We start from the raw sequence: 27,210 nt of genomic DNA, 5'->3' as shown, positions 1-27,210 counted from the left end.
TTTGCCTTGCACTCTGTTTCACAGAAAGAGGGTGGAAGGGGTGGGGGGAGCCAAACTTGGTTACCATTCATCTTCTGACATCAGAAACCCCCGGTGCAGCATGAGAGGCTGCCTTCACGAAATCCCTGATCAAGAACATGAAGCTCCTTCCCCTCTTCACGGCTGCATCCTGCCTCACGCCCCCGGGTCCCCTCTTCTTCGTACGACAAGCGATGAAGCTTTTTTTCCAGATCACATGAGCCAGGATGAGGGGGGAAAATCCTGGTAGGAACGGAGATGGGCTGCGAATGCGAATCTGAGGTAGTGGAGATTCGGAGAGATACACCGAGAGCTATATAAGAATGTGCTCCTCACAAGAGCAAACATTTTTCCAGGTGAATGATTCTCACGAGGCAGACATGACCATGACTGAAGAGGCTGTTTCAAGGCGGCTCAGCGCCATTAACAAAACGTACTTCTATTTCACCACGGCTTCCCTTGCGGTGTGCCTCGTCTTTGCTCTCGCAACCATCATGGTCTTAATCATTCAAAGGAAGGTAAGTCTCTGTCGGCTTTTCTCTTTGTTCTTTTTTCCCGCCCGCTCTCTAAAAAGGGTCTTGCCACTGGAGAGTCAGTCACCACCCTCTAAAACTATAGATTAGGATGATTAAAGCAAAACAGGAGAAGACAAAAAGGAAATGTGACAAGGATTGATTTCCCAAAGTTCAGTACTACTTTCTGGTGCACATACCATGCTCCAGGACATGAAATATCAAGCATTGCTAGGTGAGTGCATTATCAAGCACAGGTTCTTACTGTGGACTTCTTAACTCTTCCTCTGATGCATCTGGTTTGGCCACCACCAGGGACAGGACACGGTGAGCTGGACCCATGGTCTGATCTAGCATAGCATTTCCTACTGAACTGTGCTGCATTCCAAACTGCGCTATTGATTACTTTGATCTAAGAAACCTCTGTGTATGGCACCATCTATTTACAGGGGCTTGTAGCTTACAGAGCAGGGGGAGCACTATAGGTCAAAGGCATTGTGAAAGCATTCAGATTTCAAGTGAATTAACAGACAAAGAGAGAAGGAGACATCACTGGAGAGGCCACTGAGATAGGGAGATGCAGAGAAGTCATTCCAAACTTGCCCAAACTATAGAGAATTAGGCTCTTGAACTTAGTGTCAAGCTTGGGGGAAGGAAAAAGAAAGCGGGGAGGTTCTCACTGCAGATAAGGAGCAAGAAAAAATGAGGGACTTTGCAGTAGACTGGGGACCAGCCTGTGGAATATATTGAAAATAAAAGAAGGCAGCTCTGATTTGGATCTCAGACTGAATGGGGAGCCGATGGTGTGTCGCAGATAAAGGTGATGGGGCTAGTTTTCTCTGTGCAGTTAATTCTGGACAGAGGGGATAAAATCTCAAAGCTGTTGAAATCAATGGGTGTTTTGCCATTAACTTCAGCGGAGCTTCGCTTTCACACAGGACGGTTGCAAATCATATTATGAATCCCAAGTACTGAAGACCCACCAGTGCACCCATTAGAAGGAAAACTACAATAGCTAAAGACCTGACTTTATGGGAGAAAGTTGAACTGAAAAATGATGCCCGTCATGTTCTTTCCTCTTGAATGACTAGTGTGCATGGATCTAGCTGGAATTGACCTAAAAATGAAACCTTGGGGTCTAATTCAGCTCTCTTTTACATCTGTGTAAATAAGGAGTCCGGTAATTGAAATCAAGGTTGTTACACTAAGGTAAAACCAGTGTAAGCATAGTCAGAATGAGACTCGGGTATTTTAATATACTAATCAAACAGCAGGCCATTAAGGTAACACAAACAATAATGGATTGGTTAATTACTGCAGAGTTCCCCCAAAATATTGGTTCCAGTAATTAGCTCTGCATCAGGATAAATGCTGTTACACTAAATCCTAGAGGAATGATAATCAAGGATTAAGGTTGTTCATTTCAAGGGTAAATGGTATCTCAGTTGTTTTGGAAAGAGAATGTTGAAAAGGAGAAAGCAGGAAGTTGATAGCTCAGGTGTGTGATGCAGAGAATTGTGCTGCAATTTTATTCCAAGATCCTGAAGAACTCAACATACTAAAATCATCTTCTTGGTTTCCCTTTACTTTCCCTAAATGAGGAAGTGACTAACCTTCAAGCCCAGACAATGCACTGTTACTCCTCACGAGCGGTTCCTCAGTGGGACGTGCTTCTCATTTGGAACATGCATTTTCCCTCATGTGCCCACTCAGTGCAAGATGGGACAGGAGTTCCTGTGAGAGCTACGTTTGTTGCTGTTGAGTTAGGGGAGCCGCTAGTCTAGGTGCTTTCTTGAGTGTACCCACAAAACAAGTGTTGGAAGGGCTCAGTCCTGGGACAGGTTGCACCCAACTATGGTGCTGGATCAGATCCATGGGATCTTTTGATTTTTCTCTCAAGTGGTTTTTTTTTTTTGGTTGGATTGATAGATTTCCACAGGTATACAAGGCAGTTAGGTAGCTAATGCCTGTTGACAATCATTTGTGCTTGTGAAAACCTCCCTCTTAACAAATTTCTACAAACTCCTTCACCCCCACCCCCACCGGTTTAGGTTCAGGGACCTTACATAAGGTGAAATTCAATTAAAAATAAGCACAGGAGCTTGGACACGTGAAATTGAAGTGCCCCAAACATGAATTATACATCACTTAGGTCCACATTAAACAAACACCAATAAATCCAGTCAGCCCCCTGGATCTAATATGAATGTAATGAAGTAATAAACCATCCTAGTGCCTTTCATAGTGCACCAAAAAAATCTTCATGCCCATTTCTCTAGAGTCTTAGCAGTATACATTTAGACTCCTTGGAACTATGCATTGGGACAGAGTCAGCTCAGTTCTTTATGCTTCTGCTACAGATACTTTGAGCGCTTTCCAGGTTACAGTCTAGATCTCCTTTAGGAGAGACTGTATTTTTCATGTATCAGAGGGGTAGCCGTGTTAGTCGGAATCTGCAAAAGTGGCGAGGAGTCCTGTGGCACCTTATAGACTAACTTATTTTCAGTTAGACCTACACTTCAGTTAGTCTATAAGGTGCCACAGGACTTCTCGCCGCTTTTGTATTTTTCATAAAGTGGAAGGATTTGCCATGGGGGTGGGAAAGCGTGGACAAAATTTCTTCTTCTTACGGCAGCTGTGAGAGACTAATGCCATAAGTTACCCAGTTGTGCCAAAGTGTTGCAGTAAATGTCACAATTGTGGGCCCCCCTACTCATCTCTGCTTGTATTGTATCAGCTGTGATAGCTACACACTCTGACAGGACAGGTAGATGACCTCTGTGAATATTTCGGGGGGGGGGGATCTAAATCCTTATGTATCTCACCTGATAGGTTCCCCCCAAGAGTTGTTCACCCCTCTTACAGCAATGATATAAAGTTTTCTATGCATGTACCCCAATAATTATATAGAATGATCTAGTTTTTGTATGTGTAATAGTTGAAATTCTAGAACCATTTCACCAGCTGGACTTCACAGCCCGGTTCTGTACTGACCAAAAGTTGTTCCCATCTGATGGCTGTTTAGTACACTGTCTAACCTGACTTCTAAAAATGTCTCTCCGCTTCCTATAGGGACACACTGCATTAAAGAGTGCCCTCTTGTGGGCACACATGGCAGAGACTCATGGAAAATGAGCCAGGCATTCCTGAAATAGGGAGAGCTCAGTGTGGATACACAATTTGTATCCACCTCTGTATTCACAAAAATGAGCTGTGGATATCCTCATCCTCATGCAGATGTGGATACCTGTGGATACAAAACAGAGATCCGTGAATTCACAGGGCTTTAAAAATAGGACCTTGATAAATGGAACTGAGGCATTTTGATGGAGTAACTTATGCGCAAACCACCTCTGCTAGAACCCATGCTGTGTCCTTTGTAGGGTTAAACAGTATCCTTCAGTGTCCCAGCTCTGAGCTTGGCACCTTTCACCAGAACAAAAATCCTTTCTTTGTGTTTATGCCTGCATTTGTCGGGTGAAGTGTGAGGACAGAGCCACGTGCTACTGTAGATCATTATTGACTGTTCTGCCACTGACGGTATGAGAGTTTGGGCTGGCTGCGTAAATGTTCGCTGTCTCTGTTTTCCCACGAGTAGAATGATCACCCACTTTGAGGTCCACAGATGGAAAGTATCGTGATGCCAGTGCAACCAAGACATACTTTTTACAGCGTCTCCATATGTCTCTTACAAAGGCAGAAACATGGGGAACTGTTGTTGAATTAATAATAAATAGTTTAAATAGGGTGAAATCCCAGGGCCAAGCTCCCATTGATTTTGATAAGACCAAGATGCCACCCCTAGAGACTGGCTTTCAGAGATGCTGAGCATGGATTACTTCAATTGAAGTGTGTAAGAGTGGCATAGACTCAGCGCCCCCAAAACTGTAAATGAATGGTGCTGCTACAGTGCCTTTTTCCATAGCATTATGTTTGGTAAGTGCTCCATATAGGTTTTATAAGAACAGTCCCACAGTTCTGTAAGCATGGGAGAGGGATAGCTCAATGGTTTGAGCATTGGCCTGTGAAACCCAGGGTTGTGAGTTCAATCCTTGAGAATGTCATTTAGGGATCTGGAATAAATCTGTCAGGAATGGTACTTTGTCCTGCTGTGAAGGCAGGGGACTGGACTTGATGACCTTTCAAGGTCCCTTCTAGCTCTAGAAGAGAGGATAGGAGTGCTGGTAAAATGGACTTTCAATCCCTAAACAAGATACTCAGCCTGTCTCCACAACTAAATCAAATGATTGGGGGGTGAGTCCCTGACTTCAGTTAAGTCAACAACAAACCTCCCACTAAATTCAAATGGTCTGGATTTCACTTGAGAGAATTTGGACTCAGGTTGAACACAGCACCTGTAAATTGTGATGCTTATCTGAATCTTATCCCAACTACTGTATTCAAACCCCTTTGGATCTACAAAGATAGCCTGCATTGTTCATGCCAATAGTTTTTCTCTCCATAGAGGAGCCAAGATGAGAATAGAGATTTTGGTGACATTTCAGTGTTGTAGGGTCTGGTTGGAACCTGGAATCATAGAATCCTAGGGGTGAAAGAGACCTCAGAAGGTCATCAAGTCCAGCCCCCTGCCCAAGGCAGGACCAACACCAGCTAAATCAAACCAGCCAGGGCCTTATCAAGCCGAGCCTTATCAAGCCGAGATTTAAAAACCTCTAAGGATGGAGATTCTATCACCTCCCTGGGTGATGAGCTACTTGTAAGTGGATGAAAAAAGTTACCTCAGTATAGGGAAGAAAGAAATACTCAGAGCAGGCTCACTTGACTGCAAGTGCATTGAAGTCAACTAAGTGATAACTGCTTTTATTAGCTGAATTTGGCCTTGCATTCAAATTCAGTTTTAAAAAAGAGGCAAAGACTGTGGGAAAAGAGTGCTTCTTTTTCCCAGTCTTATTTATCCATCCCTATTCATAGCTTCTGCAGGACATGTACTGGCATCTGATCCACCAGTGATCCTCACACAGTGTTGTTTGTTATTGCACAATTGTTTACTTATTAGGGGTTTCATTCCTTTCCAATCAAGTTTTCTGGCAAGGGTCTGTAAGAGACATTTATCAAGATGATTTTGATTAGATGACAAATGAGACACCAGGCTGATTGGTTTTGGAAGAGTTTTATAAAAGCATTTTTTGAAAAGCTGATTTTCACAGGCACATGATTATCATTTTCTCTAATGAAGCAAATGCAAATCATTCTGCTAGTGGTGATTGGAGGCCATTCATCACTCACTCCCTGATCCATTGCAGATTTATAATGAAAATTTCCCCTGCCTGTACGGTACAATTTCATCTCGCTGAGCACCTAGAGGGGAACACTACATTTCAAATTATAACATTAAACAGAATTTTCTTGTTATGATTAAGAGAAAAAAACCCACACGATAACATTTAGAGCTTTATTTGGGTGTCTACTCTGTTGTTGTTGAAATAAAGTGCATTAGTATCAGTTATTTTCCATTGATTTCGAGATTTTCCACTAGGGAATGTGATACATTAGTGCATTTTAATTTCCCTCAAGTCACTCCATTTGCTCGGCAAACTACAAGTCATCAGATTTATACATTTCCCTCCTAACCTCCATCTCAGGAGAAGGTTTGATAGGTGAATGTCTCGCTTTAGTGCTAATGACTCAATAGCTTTGCAAAACATTTCTTTATCAGCAGCGGGGAACCCATTGCCTGGTTTCTTTTAGCAAAATGTATTTAGAGATGCAACATTTCCTTCTCCATGTGGCAAAATGCCCCCAACTCTTTTTGGAACAGAGTATAATGCTCTGAGATTTAATGCTCTGATTCTTTGGTGGTCCCATTATGGGACAGAAGACCTAGTGGCTGGGACACTGGATTGAAACACTGAAGACTTACATTTAATGACCAGCTCGACCATAGTCTCCCTCTGTAAAACAGAGCTAGCATTTCCCCCATCACCTGGGGATCCTTTGAAAGTAAAATCCATTATTGGCTGTGACATACTCAACACATGATCCTCAGAGGCATTTAGGTACCTAGCTCCTCCTGGTTTCATCTGGGTGTTAGGTAGCTAAATACCTTTGAGGATCTGGGTCTCAGATGTGATCATAACAAGAGTCATATAGGTATCTCATTAGATTTCTACATGTACATTACAAATTTCTACCATTTGGAAAATAGGAGGAAGTGCCTGAGACAAGAAGGCTGTGTCTAGACTGGCAAGTTTTTCCACAAAATCATCTGCTTTTGTGGAAAAACTTGCCAGCTGTCTACACTGGCCGCTTGAATTTCCACAAAAGCACTGATGATCTCATGTAAGATTGTCAGTGCTTTTGCAGAAATACTATGCTGCTCCCGTTCAGGCAAAAGTCTTTTTCCGAAAAACTTTTGCGCAAAAGGGTCAGTGTAGACAGCAGAGATTTGTTTTCCGCAAAAAAGCCCCAATTGCGAAAATGGCGATCGGGGCTTTTTTGCGGAAAAGCGCGTCTAGATTGGCCACGGACGCTTTTCCGCAAAACGTGCTTTTGTGGAAAAGCATCCTGCCAATCTAGACGCGCTTTTCCAAAAATGCTTTTAACAGAAAACTTTTCCTTTAAAAGCATTTCCGGAAAATCATGCCAGTGTAGACGTAGCCAAACAGTAGCCGCTGATCTGTGGGTCAGTTACAGAGGGAGGTCACAGGTGCGGTTGGCCTGTGTGTTTCTATTTAAAAATATCCATAGACCAGCACCTCAGGAGTTTGTGGCATGGAAGCGGTCACAAAACTGACCCTTGTGCTTCAGAAAATCAAATTGAGTGGTTTTTTTTTAACTCTTGGTCTTTCTCTTCCTTCTCCCCATCTAACCAGTGCAGGACTCATCAGCCTTTAGTGCATTGTCTTTTGACTTCTTATGCCGCTCGATTTTTTTTCCCAGTGCATCAGCAAGCGATGGGCCACTTTCTAAACATTGAGGTTACGTCTAGACTACAGGATTTTGTTGACAGAAGTTTTGTCGACAGATACTGTCGACAAAGCTTCTGTCGACAAAGAGCGTCTAGACTACATCCAGTTCTGTCGACAAAGCAAGCCGCTTTGTCGACATAACAGTGTGGACACAAAGGACAGTGTAGATGCAATAATGCCTTCTATTGACAGAACTCTGTCAACAAAAGGCATTATTCCTTGTAGAATGAGGTTTACATATGTCGACAAAACTGTTGAGTTTTGTCGACGTTATGTCGACCTAACTCGAAGGCAGTGTGGACGCAGGTATAGTTTTGTCGACAAAAGTCCACTTTTGTCGACAAAACCCTGTAGTCTAGACACACCCTGAGATGCCAGGGTCAGTCTCCTTGGGAAAGTTTTGACTGTTTTCCCATGAGCTAATTCCAGGCAATCAAACCTCTTGCTCTTAGGCCTGCTAAAGTGTAATCTCAATAGAGTACATTCCCTAGACATTTTCAAGTATTTCCCCCCTATGGCCACTGAGCAAAGATCCTTTCTCCTGTTATTTCAACACTTCTGGTTCTAGTCACAGCCAGAACTGGTGGACCAATCAAAATTAGAAATAAATTACCTTTTGCTTATAGATGTGGGATTTGATGGATAAGACCTTGTGTTGGTCAGCTCAGGTTGAGTTTCACTTATCGGGGACAGAATGTAATAGAACATATCCTAAAATTATTCTATACCTTGAACGCAAATATTCGTAGGCCTCAGAATAAATATTGGCTCCCTTACTTTTCTTTCAGGGTCTGGCTTCCCAAGAGGATGGCTATAAAGATCCATACAAAGAAGGTAAGACCTGTAACTAAGTATCAGTATAATTTGCCTGGTTTATAAAGCAAGTGCCATCCAGGGTGATGAAAATTTGTTTGTGTAACTCTTAATCATTTATCCAAACTCTCCTCTTGTTGTGAAAACCAAGCCAGTGGAAAAAACTTACAAATTACTCGGTACCTCCGGAAACCACTATATGGCTAAGCAAATAAGAAACACGTCTTGTCTTTGTTACTGTATGTTTTTTGCCAGAGGATGTGAATGCTAATCTGATTATAGGGTAGAATGTTGAGTCTCAGTTCTGCAGTCCTTCGTGCAGAAACATATCTGACCCTGTTTTTATTAGGAATGGCTCATTCTCACTCCTTTCAAAACTGCTTTGATGCCATGGGTCGCAGGTGTGACACGGCTTCAAACAGTATTAAGTTCACATTCTGCGTAGGAAAGGACATGGAAAACAAGAAGCGTTGGGGTGGAGGTAGGTGGGAGAACAGTAAAAAATGATGGCAAGAGAAACAAATATATGGAGAAAAACAGAGCAAAGTGGGGAAACAATTCTAATGAGAATAGTGTAAAACCAGGGGTCAAGATTATGCTTTCGCTTAGGTAACCATAAACTGAAATGGTTTATGGAACCCACTGGTTTCATTGCAATTATCCACCTGCATATATGCTGCTCTTCCCCTTCCCCCCAGCAGTAGTTCAGCTCCTACCAAACACTTATGAGTTTATCTCCACCTGCAAGAAGAAAGGTTGCATCATTACCCTTATCATTTTACAGATGGGGTGAACTGTGGCACAAAGTCACACAGAAAGTATGTGGAAAAGTCTAAAATTTAAAAAGAAATTCCTGAGTTCCAGTCCAGGGCCTTAATCACAGCATCCTCCTTTCTCTTGCTGAGCATTTACACTGGGGCAACTCAGAGCAGTGGCTGGCCAAGTGTGTATGCTAGCCGGCTAGGTCAACCCGCCATTGCATGCCAACTATACCATCGCAAGCTGCCCGACATCATAAATGTCTCCTAACTTCTTCTTGTTTTCATATTGGCTGTCTCTGGAAGTAACCCAAGGTTTTAATTTACAAGAACAGGTTTGGGTAAAGAGACAATTAGCCCCTTGAAGTGTAGATTCTGCTCTGTCACCCCAGTATTAATTCAGAGTATTAGCTTCAGGGGAGTGGCCCGGGCTTCACACCAGTGAAACTGAGATGGAGCTCAGAACCTGAGTACGCTTGTACAATGTCCTCAGAAGATTTGTGAAGCATCATCAGCCAAGGCAGGACCATTGCTTGTCTTTACCCAAGAACCTGAAGAGAAGGAAAGGCAGGCACTGGCTGCATGAACTGAGAGATAAAAAGAGACACTTGGCTATTGTAAAACAATATGGCGTTGGGGACCCAGCTGGAGTGATGCTGATTTACAGTAGTTGAAGCTTTAAGCCTAATTGGTAAGAGTCAGAGGGAGCTGCAATAGTCAATATGTGCCATGGGCAAAGAAATTTATACAAATCAGGGGCAATGAAATTGGGGATCCATTAGTGTATATTTAATCCAAAGCTAATCATAGAATCCTAGGGCTGGGAGAGACCTCAGGAGGTCATTGAGTCCAGCCCTGTGCCCAAAGCAAAGAGAATATGATTTTCTATGATGCAGGAATCTCTGTTAGCAAGTGTGTTGTAAGTAATTTTTCTGCTCTACACCATACTGATTAGCCTCAGCTGGAGTATTGTGTCCAGTTTTGGGTGCCACATTTCAGGAAGGATGTAGAACAAATTGGAGAAAGTCCAGAGAAGATCAAGGAGAAGGATTAAAAGTCTAGAAAACATGACCTAAAAGGGAAGATTGAAAAATCTGAGTTTGTTTAATTTAGAGAAGTGAAGACTGAGAGGAGGCTTACACTGCAGTAAGGGAGGTTTAGGTTGGACATTAGGAAAAACTTCCTAACTGTCAGGCTGGTTAAACACTGGAATAAATTGCCCAGGGAGGTTGCAGAATCTCCATCACTGGAGATATTTAAAAGCAGGTTAAACAAACAACTGTTGAGGATGATCTCTAGATAATACTTACTCCTCCCCTGACTGCAGGAGACTGAACTAGGAGACCTCTTGAGGTCCATACCAGTCCTGTGATTCTATGATTTTAAATAAAACAAACTAAGACCTTTATTTCCTTTTAGCAAGTTCCTGCTAGGTACTCTCCCTCAGCATGAATAAACTGGGGAATATCAGACAGAAGGAATGTGCAGTCTCAGAGGCCATGTCTACACTACGCAGAAGATTGATGCTGTCACAGTCAATCTTTCAGGGTTTGATTTAGAGGGTCTAGTGAAGACCCACTAATTTGAACCAAGAGGACTCCCCCATCAGTGCCAGTATTCCTGCTTCTTAGGAGGAGTTAAGGAAGCTGATGGGAATGTTTGCTCCTATCTCCCACCCGCTGCGTGGCCAGCGCCAAAACGTGATTTAAGATATGTCAACTCCAACTTTGTAATTAAGGTAGCTGGAGTTGCATAACTTAAGTCGACCTTCCACTTTAATGTAGACCTGGCCAGAGAGCTTACAAGCTGCCATTTCAGTAAGCAAAAACCATTTGGTCTTTAGGTCAATACCAACTAGTGGCGGGTGTTCTGCATGAATTCTGCTGGCAAATCTGAAATGCTGCTGCTACCTCTGGTGAAAGGATGACAGAGCTGTCTGTCAGTTCAGTAAGGGTTTCTGAACGCTCTTTGATATTACAAATTTAATCAATAAAATAATAATTATTGCATGATGGTGTCAATCACAGAAGTCCCTTTAGCGTTATCCCCTGGTATGCTGATTTTGCCACTGGTGCCCACCTTCCTGCCCTCGGGGGATCCTCATCACCCTTTCCTGCTGGGCCAGATCCTCTGGTCCCCCCAATATAAACCACAAAATTGGGGTTACCATTCCTCCCCCACCCACCATAAAGCAACAGGACACTGAAGCAATTCAAGTCTGGGTAGACTCAGTTTTAAGGGATCAGTACCCAGGAAACCAACCCCTAAATGGGACCAAAACTCCAGATAAATCCATCATACCCAGTGTAAAACTTTTACACAGTGAAAGCTCATAAGGTCCGCCCACTTTATCAATGAAAGAGAGATATGCACAGTGATTGTTCCCTCCCCTCCATGGCACAGTTATTTACACTGGGCATGATAGTAAACCAACATACTTTTATTAAGTACAAAGTGATTGCAAGTGAAAAGTCAGGTCAAAGTAAACTACTAAGTTAAAATGGAAAAAAAATGCATAGCTAATTCTAAATTAGTGCGAAACGTGTTACATGCAAAGTCTTACCCTAATCAGCTGGTCTTACCTTTGGTAAAAGCGTCAAGTCAGAGTAGATCTTTTCTTTGACTTGGATCTACAGCCTTTTCAAAGTTCTTTGTATCCTCTTAGGGTGGGTCAGGCAGTTTCAAATGCCAGATGAAGACAAAGGACAGATGGCTTCCCATTGCTTATATAGACTTTCCTCCAAGACAGGATTCCTTTGTTAGGCCTCCCTCCATCCTTATGGAAAAATACCAGGTTCAAGATGGATGCCAGTACCAAGGGGAATGGTCACATGTCTTTATAGCACCAATCACAGTTTGGGCTTACATGACAAACAAGACCATTCACAGGTCGTTGTTTTCAGTACTGAGTTATTATGTACCTGAAGAGTCATGAATGGCCCTCATTAGCACATTTAGAACTATAAGTTGATTCATTCTTCATATTTCTAACTTCACATATAAGCACAAAATAGAATATACAGATTCAGCAGATTATAACTGTGCAACTGATGTCACATGGACTGTTTTGCATAAAGCATCTTTGAATTATGGATATTCATATCCATAAGCCAATTTTCATAAGGCATGGGTGGGGGAGACTCATGGGCGTGTCTGAAGGAATTTCTACCCAGGAGTTGAAAGGTGTGATTGTAGCACATGTAGGTTATCTGAGCTGTATTGAGCCAGCTCATTAAAAACGGACTAGACATCCAATCCCACCTACGACCTTTGATACACTGTTTTAATTTGTGCTGGGGCTTAGTGTCCACCTTGCTATTTTCAGGTATGGTCACCTGTGCTTGGAGATTTGCTTCCAGTCGCTGTATAAACATACTCAAAGTGGAATCTATGTGCACTTTCAGGCCCTTAACAACTCAACTGGTATAAAGTGGCCTTAGTATGAATGAGAATATATATTCTATACAGAGAAAAATTACCGCCTATTTGGACTGAGTTCAAAAAACTGACATTAAGAGAAAGTTGTTTAGGTTATAAAGTCAAGCATTCAAAAGTTAGGAGTTACGAGATTTATGGTTACTTCTGCAACCTTACTGCCTGTGTCCTGAAGGAGGCAGGAGCACAATGGAAAAAACAGTAGATGATCAAGTCATTAAAAAGCGTATCAGGCAAATTCACAGTGGAATAGACACATGCTACTTTCCAGAGTTGATTCAGTACTAGAAAAAAAACATGCATTACATTTTCATATCATGTTTCATTTAGATTTTACATCCTATTGTATATTATTAACTAAATATCAATGGGTACTTAAGAGCAAATTTATTCAGGTGTATGCATTCCTTACTCAGTAAATTCTCAGGGGCTAGGTTTGAAATAATCTAATGGCACCTAATTGAGAGGGATGCATTGCCATCTAATTAAATGTTTATTTAAAAAAGCGCCACTAAAGCATCTCTAAATCTCTTTTCAATATTTAGTGGAATAGTACAAGCAGCAGACGAGGGGGGAGGGGGAGAGGAATTAAGATCACCATAAAATAAATCTTTCCTGAAATGTAGTCTCTGCAGTTGTGAAATGCCAGCCACATTTCTTGGTAAGTAATTTCTACCTGACAAGAGCTGTTTTGTGAAAGTCAGATTTCAGAGCTCTGTAAATCTTTCCATGAATCATTCATCTTCATGTCCTGTATCTCCAGGTTGCTGACTTCTCTGGCTCATGAAAATATGGCACCAAATTCTCCTCTCATTGGCACTGGTATATACCATGGCATACTTCATTGTTTACCAGGAAGTAAGATGTTGAAATTCTTGAGCAGCTACGTGCTTAGATGCTGCATGCCATATTTTGATCCCTAATATGCCAGAGTAAATCAGAATAAACCCAATGAAATCAATGGAGTAATTCCAGATTTATACCAATAGAACTCCAATAGAATTGAGAGCGCAGTTAGGTCTTAGCAATATGACTCTGGTCTCTCTTATACCAGAGTCACTCCAATACAACTCCACTGAAGACTCTGGAGTAACATTGGGGCAAAACCAACATACCGGTAAGTTAAAGCAGAATCCAGTCCTATGGTAAAAGACTCCTTAGAAAATGATTGTCCAGGCTGATAGATAAAGAGACTAACTTTACTGATCTATCCTTGCAAGTCAGATTCCATGCATTTGTAAACTTAATGTGAGCAGGAGTAAACTATCTTATAACGACATTAGTATGGAGAGTGACAGGTCTAGTATTCTCCTCTAATAGCTTCCTAGTTCCCAATTAGAAAAAATCAATTTTTGTTTGCTCCTCTGTTTTAGGAGAAAACGTGGGTGGAGGCAAATTTGGCCTTACAAATGCTAAGAAAATCCTTCAGTTTCCCTCCAAACTAGGCCTCCCTACCTGACCAATGCACTGTGTTTGGCATAACATCAACAACAAAGGCAGAGTTTCGAGAGAGTGGGGCAGTGGGGATGGAGGCAGCCATACGTACTGGGGTGCAGCTTGCTTTTCTTCTCATTCCCCTGACAATAAGGGAGCAAGGAGAAAGTGCGTGGATTCAATGCATGCCTCTCACTCCTGGCTGGAGAAGAGAGGGGCCAGAGGTGTAAATCACGGAATGTAAATATTTTCCCCTCATTCCCTTATCATCAGGGGAATGGAAAGAAAAGCAAGCCATGTCCCAGTGTGCACGGCTGCTGCCTGTGACATACAAGAGCTCGGATGTGCTCACAAGCTGGGATACTCAGATGCCTGGGAAGTTGGGCAGGCAGCTCAGATAGCAGCAAACAAGGCAGGCAGACTGCCCCAGCCAGTTTAGTTTCTGCTGAAAGTTTCAACAGAATCAACATGTTCCTGTGGAACGCATTGATTCCACCGAGTCAGCATTTGCCAAAAAAAAAATTGCTGCGCTGGAAATTTTCCCATCAGCGCTAGTTAATTATGATGATTTGTATTGCAGTAGAGTTCGGAGATCAGGGCTCCATTCTGCTCGGCACTGTGCAGGCACATAACGAAAGGCAATTCCTGCCCTAACATGTGCACTTTGTAAATGGACAAGACAGGCCAAAGGAGGGAGGGAAAACAGAGGCGGAGAGAGATGAAGTGACAGGGTAACCTGGAAGGATGCATGATTGAGATGCTGGGTGTTCTCACTTTCCTCCATAAAGGTTTCCTTGTAAGACCAGCACATAAATATCATTCCACAGAGCTCTGTGCAGCCTCTACAGTCCTCTGGTGTCTGCCAACAACGAGTGTTGCGTCAGGCAGCCAGCTGCAAGACACAAAAGCAAACAGACAGGTTTAATTAAAATCCTCTCAGGGAGCTAAGCACATATTTGCCAGAGATGGAAGAACTTGTTTTCCCTAATTTCAAAGACACGTAAACAGTTGTGGGTTTTGTCTGGTTCAAACATTATTGGGTTCACCATCCTCGTGGACCAGTGGCTCTCAAGCTTTTGGGCCTGTGGCCCATTCCACTCAATGCAGACTTTTCCACAGACCAAAAGCCAACCATCCACAATGACAGAATTGGTGCAGGAGGGATGAGGGTGCAGGCTCTGGTGCAGGAGCAGGCTGGTGGGAGGTAGGCTGCAGGAGTGAGGCAAGGGTGAAGGGTCTGGGTATGAGGGGGATGAGGAGCACTTACCTGGCTCCACACACCCAACTGCTCCCAGGCACCACCCCCTGCTGCTCCCATGGCCGGAATCACGCAGCAGGGGAAGGCCTCCAGGTGAGTGGTTTCCTGTGTTGCCGTTCCTCCAGCCAGGGGGAGAGGAAGCATCAAGGCACGGAGCCCCTTCCTTCCCCTGCAAGAGGCCTTTGCTCATGCTCCAACCTCATGCAGCAGGGTGGGGGTGGGCACACAGGGCTGGAGTGCCAGTGCAGGCTTTCTGCTTCGGGGAGGTGGGGTGCAAGTCCCAAGCCTACGGCCTACCTGCAAGATGGTTGCAGACCACTAGTGGTCCATGGATCACACTTTGAGAACCACTGACCTAGGAGATCCTGTGAGATGAGCAGATGGAGCAGATTGCGGCGAGCCAAAAAAGCAGGTACATTGTGTACCAGATCCCATATACAGGTTGTGGCCACCAACCTAGAGGGTAGTTCTTTGGTTCAAATAATGATACAACATTCTAGCAAGACTTGTGGAATAATATTCATTCAAATTATCCTTAAAATAAGCTGAAGCCATGAAACCCCCCAAACAATTTCATGAGGATGACAAACCTTCAACTCCTTAAGCTCCAAGCAGACCCCCTGCCCTCTCATGTCAAGACTTTCATTGACAAGGGGCGCCTACCTAATCAGAGTAAACGATCAAAGTCCAAGGTGCCTCCTGTTGAAGTATCTTCTAGGGTTTACTTTGGAATTCTCCCTGGTTCCTGTTGCCAGAGTGCTCCACCTGGAGGTGGGGATTGGCTATGCTCCGGGTGTATGTGTGAGAGAGCACGAATGCACGTGTGTGGTCTTCAGATGCCTCCCGTCCTGAAGCTACAATCCACTCGTTGTGTACCTGTTATGGACCCCCTCCTTTTTGCATGCCTGGGGAATCTGAGCTACGTACTCAACGTTACTGCAGATGAAGCTCTAGCCCTGCTTACACACATGGTCCATTGACATAGCAGCTCTACTGGGCATATCGAACAGGGAACATTCCTTGAGCTGGACCCCAAGGATTTAAGCTAAGCTTGTGTGAGCTGTTATTCTTATCCTGTCTTTCAGCAAGCAGTTACCACATCCCTCAGGATAGGTTCCTTTGGGGGCCATATGCAACTTGCTCCCAGTATCTGAGGCAATGACTCACAGAAGTTGGGATTCTTTTGAGAGAAGCAGTATCTTTGAGAAATAATAGTCCACACACTTTCTTTCTAGGGCTTTTTCCCCCCTACTGTCAGACTCCTCAAGGTGGCACTGCATGTGACCTTCAGGTACCATGCGGTGCTACCTCGAGAAGTCTGACTGTGGGGGAAAAAGCACTAGAAAGAAAAGGTGTGGACTATTATGCCTCAAAGATACTGCTTCTCTCACAAGAATGTGACCTTCAGATACCATGCCGCTCGGGGCAAGAATGCAGCCAGCAAAGCTTCCCTTACCCTTGCCTCCAGACTCTGGTCCTGGTTTTTCTCTTACTTTACTGTGACACAAAGCTGATGTAATCCAGTCAACTTTAGTGGAATTACTCTGGACTTAGGACCTGCACACACTGATATTCCTGTGCTTCAGTTCACACCCACACTGGTTTTACACTCCTGGAACCCCACTGATTCACCCTGGGCCAAAGGAGATAAGAATAATTAATTAGAGAAACAAAACTGAAAAATGGTTCTAAGCAGCCCCAGTGGCAACTTGAACTCAGGAAATGCTTTTGTACAACCCAGGCTTTTTTTTTTTCCATGCTTGGTTTTCTCAGAAACACAGCTGATGTCACCAAACAAATGTTATTAAAGAGTTGCTGACGTCAATGAAAGCAAGTTCAGGCATGCAAAGGCCAGGTACAGTCACTTCAGCTTGGAGCTGATCGTAAGAGATGCCCTGAATCTCCTGAGAACCTCTAGTGAGGTACTCATCTTTTTGCACAATCGTACTGTTTGTTACGAGGCAGCATTCTTTGTTTGACCCACAGAGCCTAGAGTGCTGGAATGTGAAATGCTACAGGGGCATTTCTGATGTGAAGGGTGAATTCCAATGAATAACACAGAGATTCTGTTTAAAAAAACCATACTATTTTCCGGTGGATCAGATGAAGTTTTAAGGGTCCACGGCAATGAATGTATATTACAGAACCCTACCTTTCATTGTGATGGACCGTTAGCACCTAGCATAGGTCATTAAGCTCTCTTCTCTTCTCTTCTCTTCTCTTCTCTTCTCTTCTCTTCTCTTCTCTTCTCTTCTCTTCTCTTCTCTTCTCTTCTCTTCTCACTGCATCTGGGCAGTTTCCCATAGCGCATGAAGCAATGTGATTAAATCTGTCTTTAATCTTTGATCTTTCTTTGACTGGGATTTTCAACAGAACCTAGAGTTGCATGTACCACTTGCATGGAATTTCCACCTGCAACAGACACCAACCTTTGGTCCTTTTGAAAATCTCAGCCTCTGACATATATTTCATCTGACAAAGTGGGTCTTTGCTCACGAAAGCTTATGCTCCAATAAATCTGTTAGTCTATAAGGTGCCACAGGACTTCTCATTATTTATTACATATATTTAGGTCTATCTAATTTCATACATTCCTGTGTTCATAACCTGCCTTACCATGTTTTGGTGATATGAATACAAAAATTGCGACAGTACTAACCACCAGCCAATAGGATTATTTATAGCTGGTCAACCGCTCCCTTGTTTGCCCACCCCAATCACAGACAGGCTCTGCTTTCTTACTTAAAAGTTAGGCTGAGCAGATGTTCTTGAGACCAAGACATACTTACACTTTCTTATACCAAATTGTATAAGCAAATATGGCAAATTGTATCTGAAAATCTCAGCTAGTTTTAAACACAGGCCACATTTTGTTCTTATTTGATCTATTGACTCTATTGATCTCAGTGAGGTTACTCCAGATTTATTACCAGTTTAACAGGAGAAACTGAGGCACAAAAAGGTGCAAGTGACTTGCATTGCCTATCTTGAGCCAGGTTCTCTGCTGACACGAACTGTCATGGCTCCATCATGTTCATTTACACCTGGAGAATTTGGCCCTGTAGTGTGAGATCCAGGAACAGAACTGGGGAATCCTGACTTCCATTTCCTCTGTTTTAGCCACTATATAACACTCCATGCACATCTAGATTAGAGGTCAGAGGTTTTACTTATATCCTGTAGAAATCTGTGTCTTAGTCAATGGGGCTTTCGCGCACAATGTGAAAGTCGTTTTCAGTCACTGGGAGGAAATGACCAGTGACTCATTGAGACATATTTCCTGGACTCTGTGCTCTAGCTGATAACACCCAGTGTATCACCAAAACATTCAGGGAAGCTGTCGAAGTGAGGGGGGGGAAGATGCAAGATCTGTCTGTTTTCATCACAAAGTGCTGGTAATTGATGCTATTTGTTATTGAGTTACTATAGCACAAAGGGAACACAAACACAGATCAAGGTTGCACGGTACTACGTGTTGCACAAACACAGAACAAAATCCATCCCCCCACCCCAGGATCTTACAATCTAAGCATAAAATAAGACATAATTGATAGCTTTAAATGGAGGGATCGGCAGGAGTGCAAGGAATCAATGAGACAGCAGCCTGTTTCCAGGGGTTTTGTCAGTATCACAGCAAAGGAGATTGTTGGGAGGAGGGATCTGAAGGTGGCTCACAGAGGTGACTTTGTGGATGTTAACAGGGAGCAATAGCCAAGCTTGGGCCAAAGCATCGAGGCACTTGTTTAAAATTGAATGAGTGTGCAGTGACGCATGGATAGATTGGAGAGATGCATTGATAGTGAATGAGAGGTGATGGGTCCTGCTGCAAGGGCAGGGGACTGGTCTTGATGACCTCGCCCTTCCAGTTGTAGTATCCTATGATTCTATGGCCGAAATGACAGGCTAGGAAATCGGTCTTTGCTGCAGCACTGTGAATGGATAGGCGAGGGGTAAGACTGCATTTGTTAAGGCTAGAGGGGAGGCTGTTGCAGTACTCCATAAAAAGAGAACTGGGGGGAGAGGTTAACAAGAGGGCAAAAACTGACAGGATTGTGGGTAAAGAAGGAAGGAGGTTTGGCTCCAACATCTGCATTCCAGCTGTGGTAGAATGTGAAATTGACAGGCTTACGGAATGCTGCACTGTTTTTGCCCAGTAGGGGGACCTGCTCTCCTGCTTTTTGAGTAATGGTAGAGCAGCTCCAGAAATGCAATAGCCTGCTGGCTACAATACCGGGTGTGCAGGCAGTATGCATGAGATCACCCCTCCATTGCATAATTTGAGTTGCTCAGCTTCACGCTTGCAACTCAGCCATTTCTTATTGCCTCATCGTCAGAAGAAAGGATGGGGCGGGAGGGGTTGATTGTGCATAATGGAAATAAAGCCTCCAAACAGGAATGTAAATGGGACAATTTTTTATCACATTTAGGGAGCTATTGCAAATAAAAGCTACAAAAAGCTTGTAGTGTCCTTTTGTACAGCCCTTCTCTCCTCCATCTACAGCTTCATGATGCTGATAGGCCCGTGATTCAGGATATGGCAATGAGCAAACAGTAGTTCCAGGCTTAAGGATGGCCAAGGGAGATCTGCAGTTCTGATGATAAAAAGTCTCAGGAATCTTTTGCTGAGTTTTACTGGCTTGCCCCATGCTACAGTCCTCCCCTCCTCCCAGCTTCGATTCCTGGATTGATTTAAGGTGCTCGCACTGCGCATACCAATTCCTCTTTCACTACTGTTATGCAGGAAGAAGCATAATAATACAAGCATCAAAATGTAGGAGGTAATCAATGGCCTTCAAGTCTAGAGGGACATCAAACTCCCCTGCACATTTCTGAGCCCATCTTAAGGTTTCTCTGATTACAAAGACATAGAGTAAAATTGTCTAAGGTGCAGCCGTGAACGTAAATCCCCCTTTTCAGAAGCAAGACCTTGTCTACCCTGAACTGCTTTAACTACATTAGTATGGTGAAAGCAGTGCAACTCACGAGAGTGGTGAAATGTACTCGCACTGTTATAGCTTAAACTGGCTGCGGAAGAAGTGATATGCATGTCCATCACCTTTATTCCAGTCTACGTGGGTCCTAAATCTTGCACCAATATAAGGCTGTGTCTAGACTACATGCCTCTGTCGGCAGAGGCATGTAGATTAGACACATAGGCAAAGTCAAATGAAGCCGTGATTTAAATGATCGCGGCTTCATTTAAATTTACATGGCTGCCGTGCTGAGCCGACAAACAGCTGATCATCTGTTTGTCGGCTCGCGTGCTAGTCTGGACGCTCCCCTGCCGACATCAAAGCCCTTTGTCAGCAGCCCCGTTATTCCTCGTGGAATGAGGTTTACCGGGGCTGCCGACAAAGGGCTTTGATGGCGACAGGGGGAACATCCAGACTAGCACGCGAGCCGACAAACAGCTGATCAGCTGTTTGTCGGCTTAGCGCGGCAGCCATGTAAATGTAAATGAAGCCTCGATCATTTAAATCGCGGCTTCATTTGCCTTTGCCAAAAAAACAAATCTACATGCCTCTGCCGACGGAGACATGTAGTTTAGACGTACCCTTAGTGTACCAGTAAAAAAGCCTACAGCTAACTACCATCCTTATATTGATACTCAATCTGTGCGTGGCTCAGGTATTACTCAGAAAGTTAATGAGACTTAGAAGCCTATATTGGACAATTATGCTTCCAGAACAGTGATTTATTGATTTCCAGTAAATGAATTTATGGCACGGGTGGGCAATAATTTTTCTGCAAGATTTTGGAAAGTGGGGTAGGGCTGCAATTTTCTGTGGAGGAGGTGCAGGGTCTAGGATGGAGGTTGGGTGCAGAAGAATGCACAGGGTAAGAGACAGGGGTGTAGGAGACAGTGTGAGGTCTGAGAGGAAGTTTGGGTGAAGGAGGGGGTTGTGACCTGGGTCAGGGGATTGGGTTGTAGGGTCAGGGAGGGAGTGTGGGCACAGGAAAGGATTCTGGACTGGGGGAGAGGTGTAGGAGGGGGACAGGATCTGGGAAGGGGTTGTGACCTAGGGCAAAGGGGTGCACAGGTTTTGAATGGTGACCTGAAGGGGGGGGGGCATGGCTGCCAGAGGCAGGCTTTGTCTGAGAGGCGCTTACCTAAACATCTCCCAGTCCTGCTGAGCTCCCTGCCTGCCGCAGCCCCAGACAGCTTGAAAATTCAGGCTGCTCTCTCCACGTGGCTCTCCACTCAGGGAGGAAATAGAAGCTTGCACTGCCCCCATCTCCCAGGCCAATTTCTTATCTCCTATTGGCTAACTGGCCAGAAACAATAGCAGCTGAGAGATTGGCTGGAGTCAATTCCTTTTGGCCAGTTGTTGCTAGCCAATAGGAGCTGAGGACTGGCTGGGTGGGGGGAGATCACATTAAGCTTTCCCCGCTTTTCAGAGAAGAGAGCCACAAGACAGCGCCTCAAAGCAGTGTCTGCCGTGTGCTTCGGGGTCCCTCGTTCACAGGCCGGATCCGGTGGATTGGCGGGCTGCATTCGGCCTGCGAGGGGTATCTTGCCCATCCCTGATTTATGGGATAAAATTTGGGGTATTTTAAATTTCTTTCTCTCTAGTCCTTTTAACATTTTTATAGAGCTCTTCGGCTGAAAAATACTCCAACTGGGTGTCAAGCAGAAGGAGTTTAAAGCAATACTGAATTAAGCCACCCCTGACATCAGTGAAGCTAAACCAGGAATGAATTTGCTCCATTCATTACAAAAGTGAAATGAAGCTGGAATATGCTAATGCTATGCAGAGAACCCTGTGACTTGGACTTTTTGGGGGCCGATGGGGAACTGTTCATGATGGTGTGGGTTGGAGAATCACTGCAAAAGACTGTTGGAAGCAAGCCCTCTAACAGAAATGAAACTGCAATTGTTTTTATCTTTTGTTTCCTCTAGAGAAATCTTTACATGCTTTTTTAAGGACCCTACCAAGCACTTCAGCAGCTGCATATCTGAAAGGTCAGTAATTAACTCCAAGTTTAAAGGAGCCTTTATCTCAAACTGGTTAAAGGTTTTCCAGATAAACATGTTCGGTGGAAATGGCAAATCTGTCAGGTATGGTACTTGGTCCTGCCATGAGGGTGGAGTACTGGACTCAATGACCTCTCAAGGTCCCTTCCAGCTCTATGAGACAGGTATAGTTCTTGTTTTGATAAGAAATGTTGGGGTCTCTGTTAAAAAATTATTTTTTAAACTTTTCAGCAACCAGTTGTTTTGTTTTTAAATTATGACCATGAAAATTGAAGGCACATGTGGCTTTGTCCATGTTCTTTCCCACAACACGTTCCTAAAAACATTTTGATGACATCTGCTTGAGTTCAGTGGATTTTCAGCCTACCTGAAAAGTGTAGCTAGGAGCCACAGGGGTTAAGTAGGGAAAGGAAGTATTCAAAATTCTCAGCTCCAAACCTAGGATAGTTGTTGGTGTACAGGCAGTCCCCGGGTTACGTACAAGATAGGGACTGTAGGTTTGTTTTTAAGTTGAATCTGTATGTAAGTCGGAACTGGCATCCAGATTCAGCCGCTGCTGAAACTGACCAGCGGCTGACTACAGGAAGCCTGAGGCAGAGTTGTTCTGCCCCGGGATCCTGGAATCAGCCACAGAAACTATCCCAGTTTCAACAGGCTGAATCTGGACACCAGTTCTTACATACAAATTCAACTTAAGAACCCCAGGCGTCCCCAAGTCAGCTGCTGCTGAAACTGATCAGCGGCTGATTCCAGGAAGTCCGGGGCAGAGCAACTCTGCCTCGGGCTTCCTGTAGCTCCTCGGCGCTACTGGACCAACCCAGCAGCACCCAAGCTGCTCTGCCCCAGGCATCCTGATTCAGCCGCTGCTGAAACTGACCAGCAGTGGCTGAATCAGGATGCCTGGGGCAGAGCAGATGGGGTGCTGCCGGGTTGGTCGAGTAGCGCCCAGAGCGGCACTACGGGACCAACTGGCAGTGCCCCAGCTGCTGTACCACAGGCGTCCGGAGCAAAGCCGCGGAGCACGGGGGCAGCGGGACAGCCCAGACGCACCATGGCTGTCCTGCTGCCCGTGTGCTCCGCGGCTTTGTTCCCCGTCTCCCTGGTCTGCTGGTCTCTAGCAGACCAGGGAGACGGGGAGCAAAGCGGAGCAAAGCTGCGGAGCACACCGGCAGCGGGACAGCTGCGGTGCGTCTGGGCTGTCCGCTGCCCATGTGCTCCACGGCTTTGCTCCGCTTTGCTCCCCGTCTCCCTGGTCTGTTGGTCTCCAGCAGACCAGGGAGACGAGGAGCAAAGCCATGGAACATGCCGGCAGCGGGACAGCCACGGCGCGTCTGGGCTGTCCGCTGCCCGCGTGCTCCCTGGCTTTGCTCCCCATCTCCCGTTTCCAGCAGACCAGGGAGATTGGCAGCAAACCCCATTCGTAACTGCGGATCCGACGTAAGTCAGATCCGCGTAACTCGGGGACTGCCTGTATTCTATAGGAGAATCACAGATTACATAGCTACCATTTACCAGCCAATAAGTACAGCAAGCTCTCATTTTTGCAACTAATAGAATATCCACCAGACTGGCATATTATATTGGCTCATTCTCCTTTTCTTTCTAGTGTCAAAGCCAATAAATAGTCCAAAGCTGAAGTGGACTCACAATGGTATTCTCCAAAACATCACATTCAACAGCGAGGGAGACCCCATCATCCAGACGTCAGGCTTGTACTTGATCTATTGCAACTTGCACTTCCATCTCACCAACTTCTCAGGTGACACAATTGACCTAAAGATGGAAGTGCTGGTGAATAATGCCACCAAGCGGCAAACATTATTCACACACTGCACCAACAATCAAACAGTATTCAAGCAATGCGCATCAGTCACAAGCTCCAGCGGGATATTTCAGGAGCTCTCCATATTCCATCTGGTGAACCTAGACGCAGATGACTGGATATCAGTAAAAACTGAGCAGTACAAATATTTGGATTTAGATTTCCTTCCCAATGACAGTGTTCTTGCTGTCCTCAGGTACAGTGGGGAGTGCACAGACTGCTCCCTGTAATTAAAATAACCTACCTTCAATGACAATGCCTCTGCTGGACAATACCTGGCCTGAAGTTGGCATCCTTCATCTCGTCCTACCAGGAAAATACGGAACTTTTCAAGTGTCCAAAAGTGACATCTAAAACATGCTTCCAACAGACATTTGGCTGAGAATGACTGACCGTCAGGAACAAGGCCAGCAAGTGGCTGGCCGACGTAGCCAATGGCTCCTCTAAAGAAATGCAACCAAATTAGCAGAACTTCCCATGCTGAGAATAATGCGAGATCTGATATCTCCCACTTACAGCAACAGCTGGGCAAGGGTGACTCGCCGATGGAGAATGGGACTTCTTTGTCATCGGAGGATTTTGGAATTACACATGATAGTACTTTGAGCTGGCTTTTCCAAAAATAGCCATCAAAGCTGAGATCTGATGCTTTCCTTACAACGACAGCTGGCGATTGTGAATTTGTGTGAGAGTCTGTGGACAGCATCACGGAAAGCAGAGATGGGAAGAAATTAGATCATGAAAGGCAATGTGACCCAGTGGTTAGGGTACAAGACTTGAGACTTGGGTTGTCTTTCCCATTCTGCTGTTGACTTGCAGGGTGGCTTTGCACGAGGTGTTTCACCACTTGTCCATCTTTCATATTTCAACTGTAGGCTCTCTGGGGCAGGGACTATGCCTTTGTACAGTGTCCAGCACAATGGGATACTGATCTCAACTGGGACCTGTAGATGTGTGCATAATACAAATATTAAAAGTAGTAATAATAATCCGTGTGCCTCATAACAAGGTTGCCTCTCACAGTACATTTTCAAGTGCTTAATGAAGTCAAGTTTAAAACGTAGGCTGCGTGTCACCACAGCATACATCCATATAAACATGGAGGAGGAAGGAATAGCCCACACGGCAAAAAACACCTGCAATTTTGTGACATTTTCAGATTGAGCTCTGGAGTTTAAGCACCATATTTGGGAATGTTTGGATCCAGCGTTTTGATGTGGCCCCGTGTCACAGGGTGGACACTCACTGCCACAGCGCCTCCTGCTGGTAGCACTGGAAATTAGCTCTTGCCAGCCCACAGGGCACCTCCATCTGACTGGTTTCTCCCCATCACTCAGTTCTCCCAGGCCAGGCCCACGTTGCTCCCCGACCACAGAGTCTCTTCAGGACACTGCCCTCCAGCAGTGCCCACTACAGTTTCTCTCAGCTCCCTTCTGGGGGGAGGGGCTGTTTATCATCTCTGCCCTTTGGGGTCTTCCCCTCCCAGGGAACCCCCCCAATTCCTTTCCACCCGCCTTGTCTCAGTGACCCACTGCCAGCCTTCATCCAGCTGCTGCCTTGGCGGGAAACTGCAGCCTGAAATGGCCACTCAGCATTGGCAAGGGGGCCGACCTGCTGCCTTTGCCTACTAGGGTTGCCAGGTGTCTGGTTTTCGCCCGGACTATTCATTATTCAATTCCCCCGTCCGGTAAAATTGGGTGGGGGGTTGTTTGGTATTTTTTGTTAAACCAGCTGGCAACCCTATTGCCTATCCTGGCTGCCTTCCCACAGCCCTAGCACTTTGAGGCATTGCTTGAGGTCTTGCAGCCTGGGAGCAAGGCCAGGCCAGAGCTTCCCAGCTCCACTTGCTTTTCCCCAGTACTGCTCTGTCCCAGGAAGCCTCCAGCTTCCCCAGCAGCTAGGTCCTTCCTGCTCCCCAGCTAGGGCAAGAGAACCCCTCCTCTCTCCTGGAGCCTTTATTTATGTAGCCCCGCTGGGCCCTAATTGGCTACCACTGGGCTTTGCTTTCAGTGCTCTTCCAGGGCTGGCGTTTACCCTTAAAGGGCCAGTGCAGGGCAGAGAGGGGTCGGGAGGGGTGGGGGAGGTGGAGGCTGGGTGCTGAGTGTGTAGGGTTGCCAGGTGCCCAGCATCTTCGCCTCCTGGCCAGGGAAAAATTCAGAAAATACTGGACATTTTAGGTGTCCGGTATTCTCTGAATTTTTTTTACCAGACAGGAGCTGAAAATGCTGGACAGTCCAGGTGAATACTGGACACTTGGCAACCCTAACTGCATCTGTTACTTCTGAGTCTAGAGCAGTGGTCCCCAATGTGGTGCCCGCGGGTGCCATGGCGCCCGCCGGGCCATTTGTGTGCGCCCGCCGACAACCTGGGCAGGCCTCGCCCCCGGCACGCGGCGCACTGGAGGCACCGGCCCCAGGCGCTCAACACACACTGGTGCCTGGTGCGTGGCGCTCGGGCATCCCCAGCCCCGGGGCACATGTGGGCGTGCGGCGCCGGTGCCGGCCCCAGGCGCGCGGCTCGGGCGGTGACGCCGGCCCCGGGTCCACAGCACAAGGCGCTCGGGTGGCCCCGGCCCTGGGGCACATGCCGGCGCCGGGTGCGAGGGCATCCCTGCCCCTGGCGTACCCCAGGACTCACGGCCCCACCCCCAGGCGCCAGGCGCATGAGTGGCCCCACCCCTCCGGGCGCCTGGCGTGTGAGTGGCCCCGCCCCCGGGCGCCCGGCGCGTGAGTGGCCCCGCCCCGGTAGCCTCTAAATGTTGGGGACCACTGGTCTAGAGGGTTATACAGGAGAGACCCATCCTCTAAGTCAATGCAGTTATTTATCAATAGTCCAGTAAATCAGAGTATTACCTGCAATTCAAGCTTCCCAAACATGTTTGCTGTGTCTAGACTGGCCAGTTTTTCTGGAAAATCAGCCACTTTTCCAGAAAAACTTGCCAGCTGTCTACACTGGCCACTTGAATTTCCACAAAAGCACTGACGATCTCATGTAAGATTGTCAGTGTTCTTGCGGAAATACTATGATGCTCCCGTTCAGGCAAAAGTCCTTTTGCGCAAAACTGAAATGAAGAAAGCAAGCCCAAAATCATTCTCACCTTTCACCCACTGAGACAAAGTTTCTTCATAAGTACCTGTATTTTGTTTTAACCAGAACTAGAGCTGCTCACAATGCCTTTTTTCAGGTTTTTTCTGATTAATTGTTTGGGTGAGCACATTCAGAATATTTGTAATTATTTATGATATGTGACTGGTT

The 27,210-nt window shown here is 45.4% G+C and overlaps 1 protein-coding gene across 1 annotated transcript; it reads left to right on the top strand.

Annotated features, from left to right (window-relative positions):
* Window positions 1-25,984, top strand: TNFSF8 (TNF superfamily member 8). The gene is made up of 4 exons (XM_006137196.5): window positions 1-536; window positions 8,248-8,293; window positions 22,059-22,121; window positions 23,740-25,984. The coding sequence occupies exons 1-4, from the start codon at window positions 342-344 to the stop codon at window positions 24,183-24,185; spliced, it is 750 nt and encodes a 249-aa protein (XP_006137258.2). The 5' UTR covers window positions 1-341; the 3' UTR covers window positions 24,186-25,984.
* The last annotated feature ends 1,226 nt before the right edge of the window (window positions 25,985-27,210 follow it).

This window comes from Pelodiscus sinensis, chromosome 23, assembly GCF_052426305.1.
Source record: "Pelodiscus sinensis isolate ZL-2025 chromosome 23, ASM5242630v1, whole genome shotgun sequence".
Classification (NCBI taxonomy): domain Eukaryota; kingdom Metazoa; phylum Chordata; order Testudines; family Trionychidae; genus Pelodiscus; species Pelodiscus sinensis.
This window is presented reverse-complemented; position numbering and strand designations above follow the sequence as displayed.

What these genes read in the sequence shown, in the direction of transcription:
- TNFSF8 (XM_006137196.5), top strand. Translation starts at nt 342, where the DNA reads ATGTGCTCCTCACAAGAGCAAACATTTTTCCAGGTGAATGATTCTCAC. An exon ending in TAAAGATCCATACAAAGAAG is followed by an intron (nt 8,294 to 22,058) that starts GTAAGACCTGTA and finishes TGTTTCCTCTAG; the next exon opens with AGAAATCTTTACATGCTTTT. An exon ending in AGCAGCTGCATATCTGAAAG is followed by an intron (nt 22,122 to 23,739) that starts GTCAGTAATTAA and finishes TTTTCTTTCTAG; the next exon opens with TGTCAAAGCCAATAAATAGT.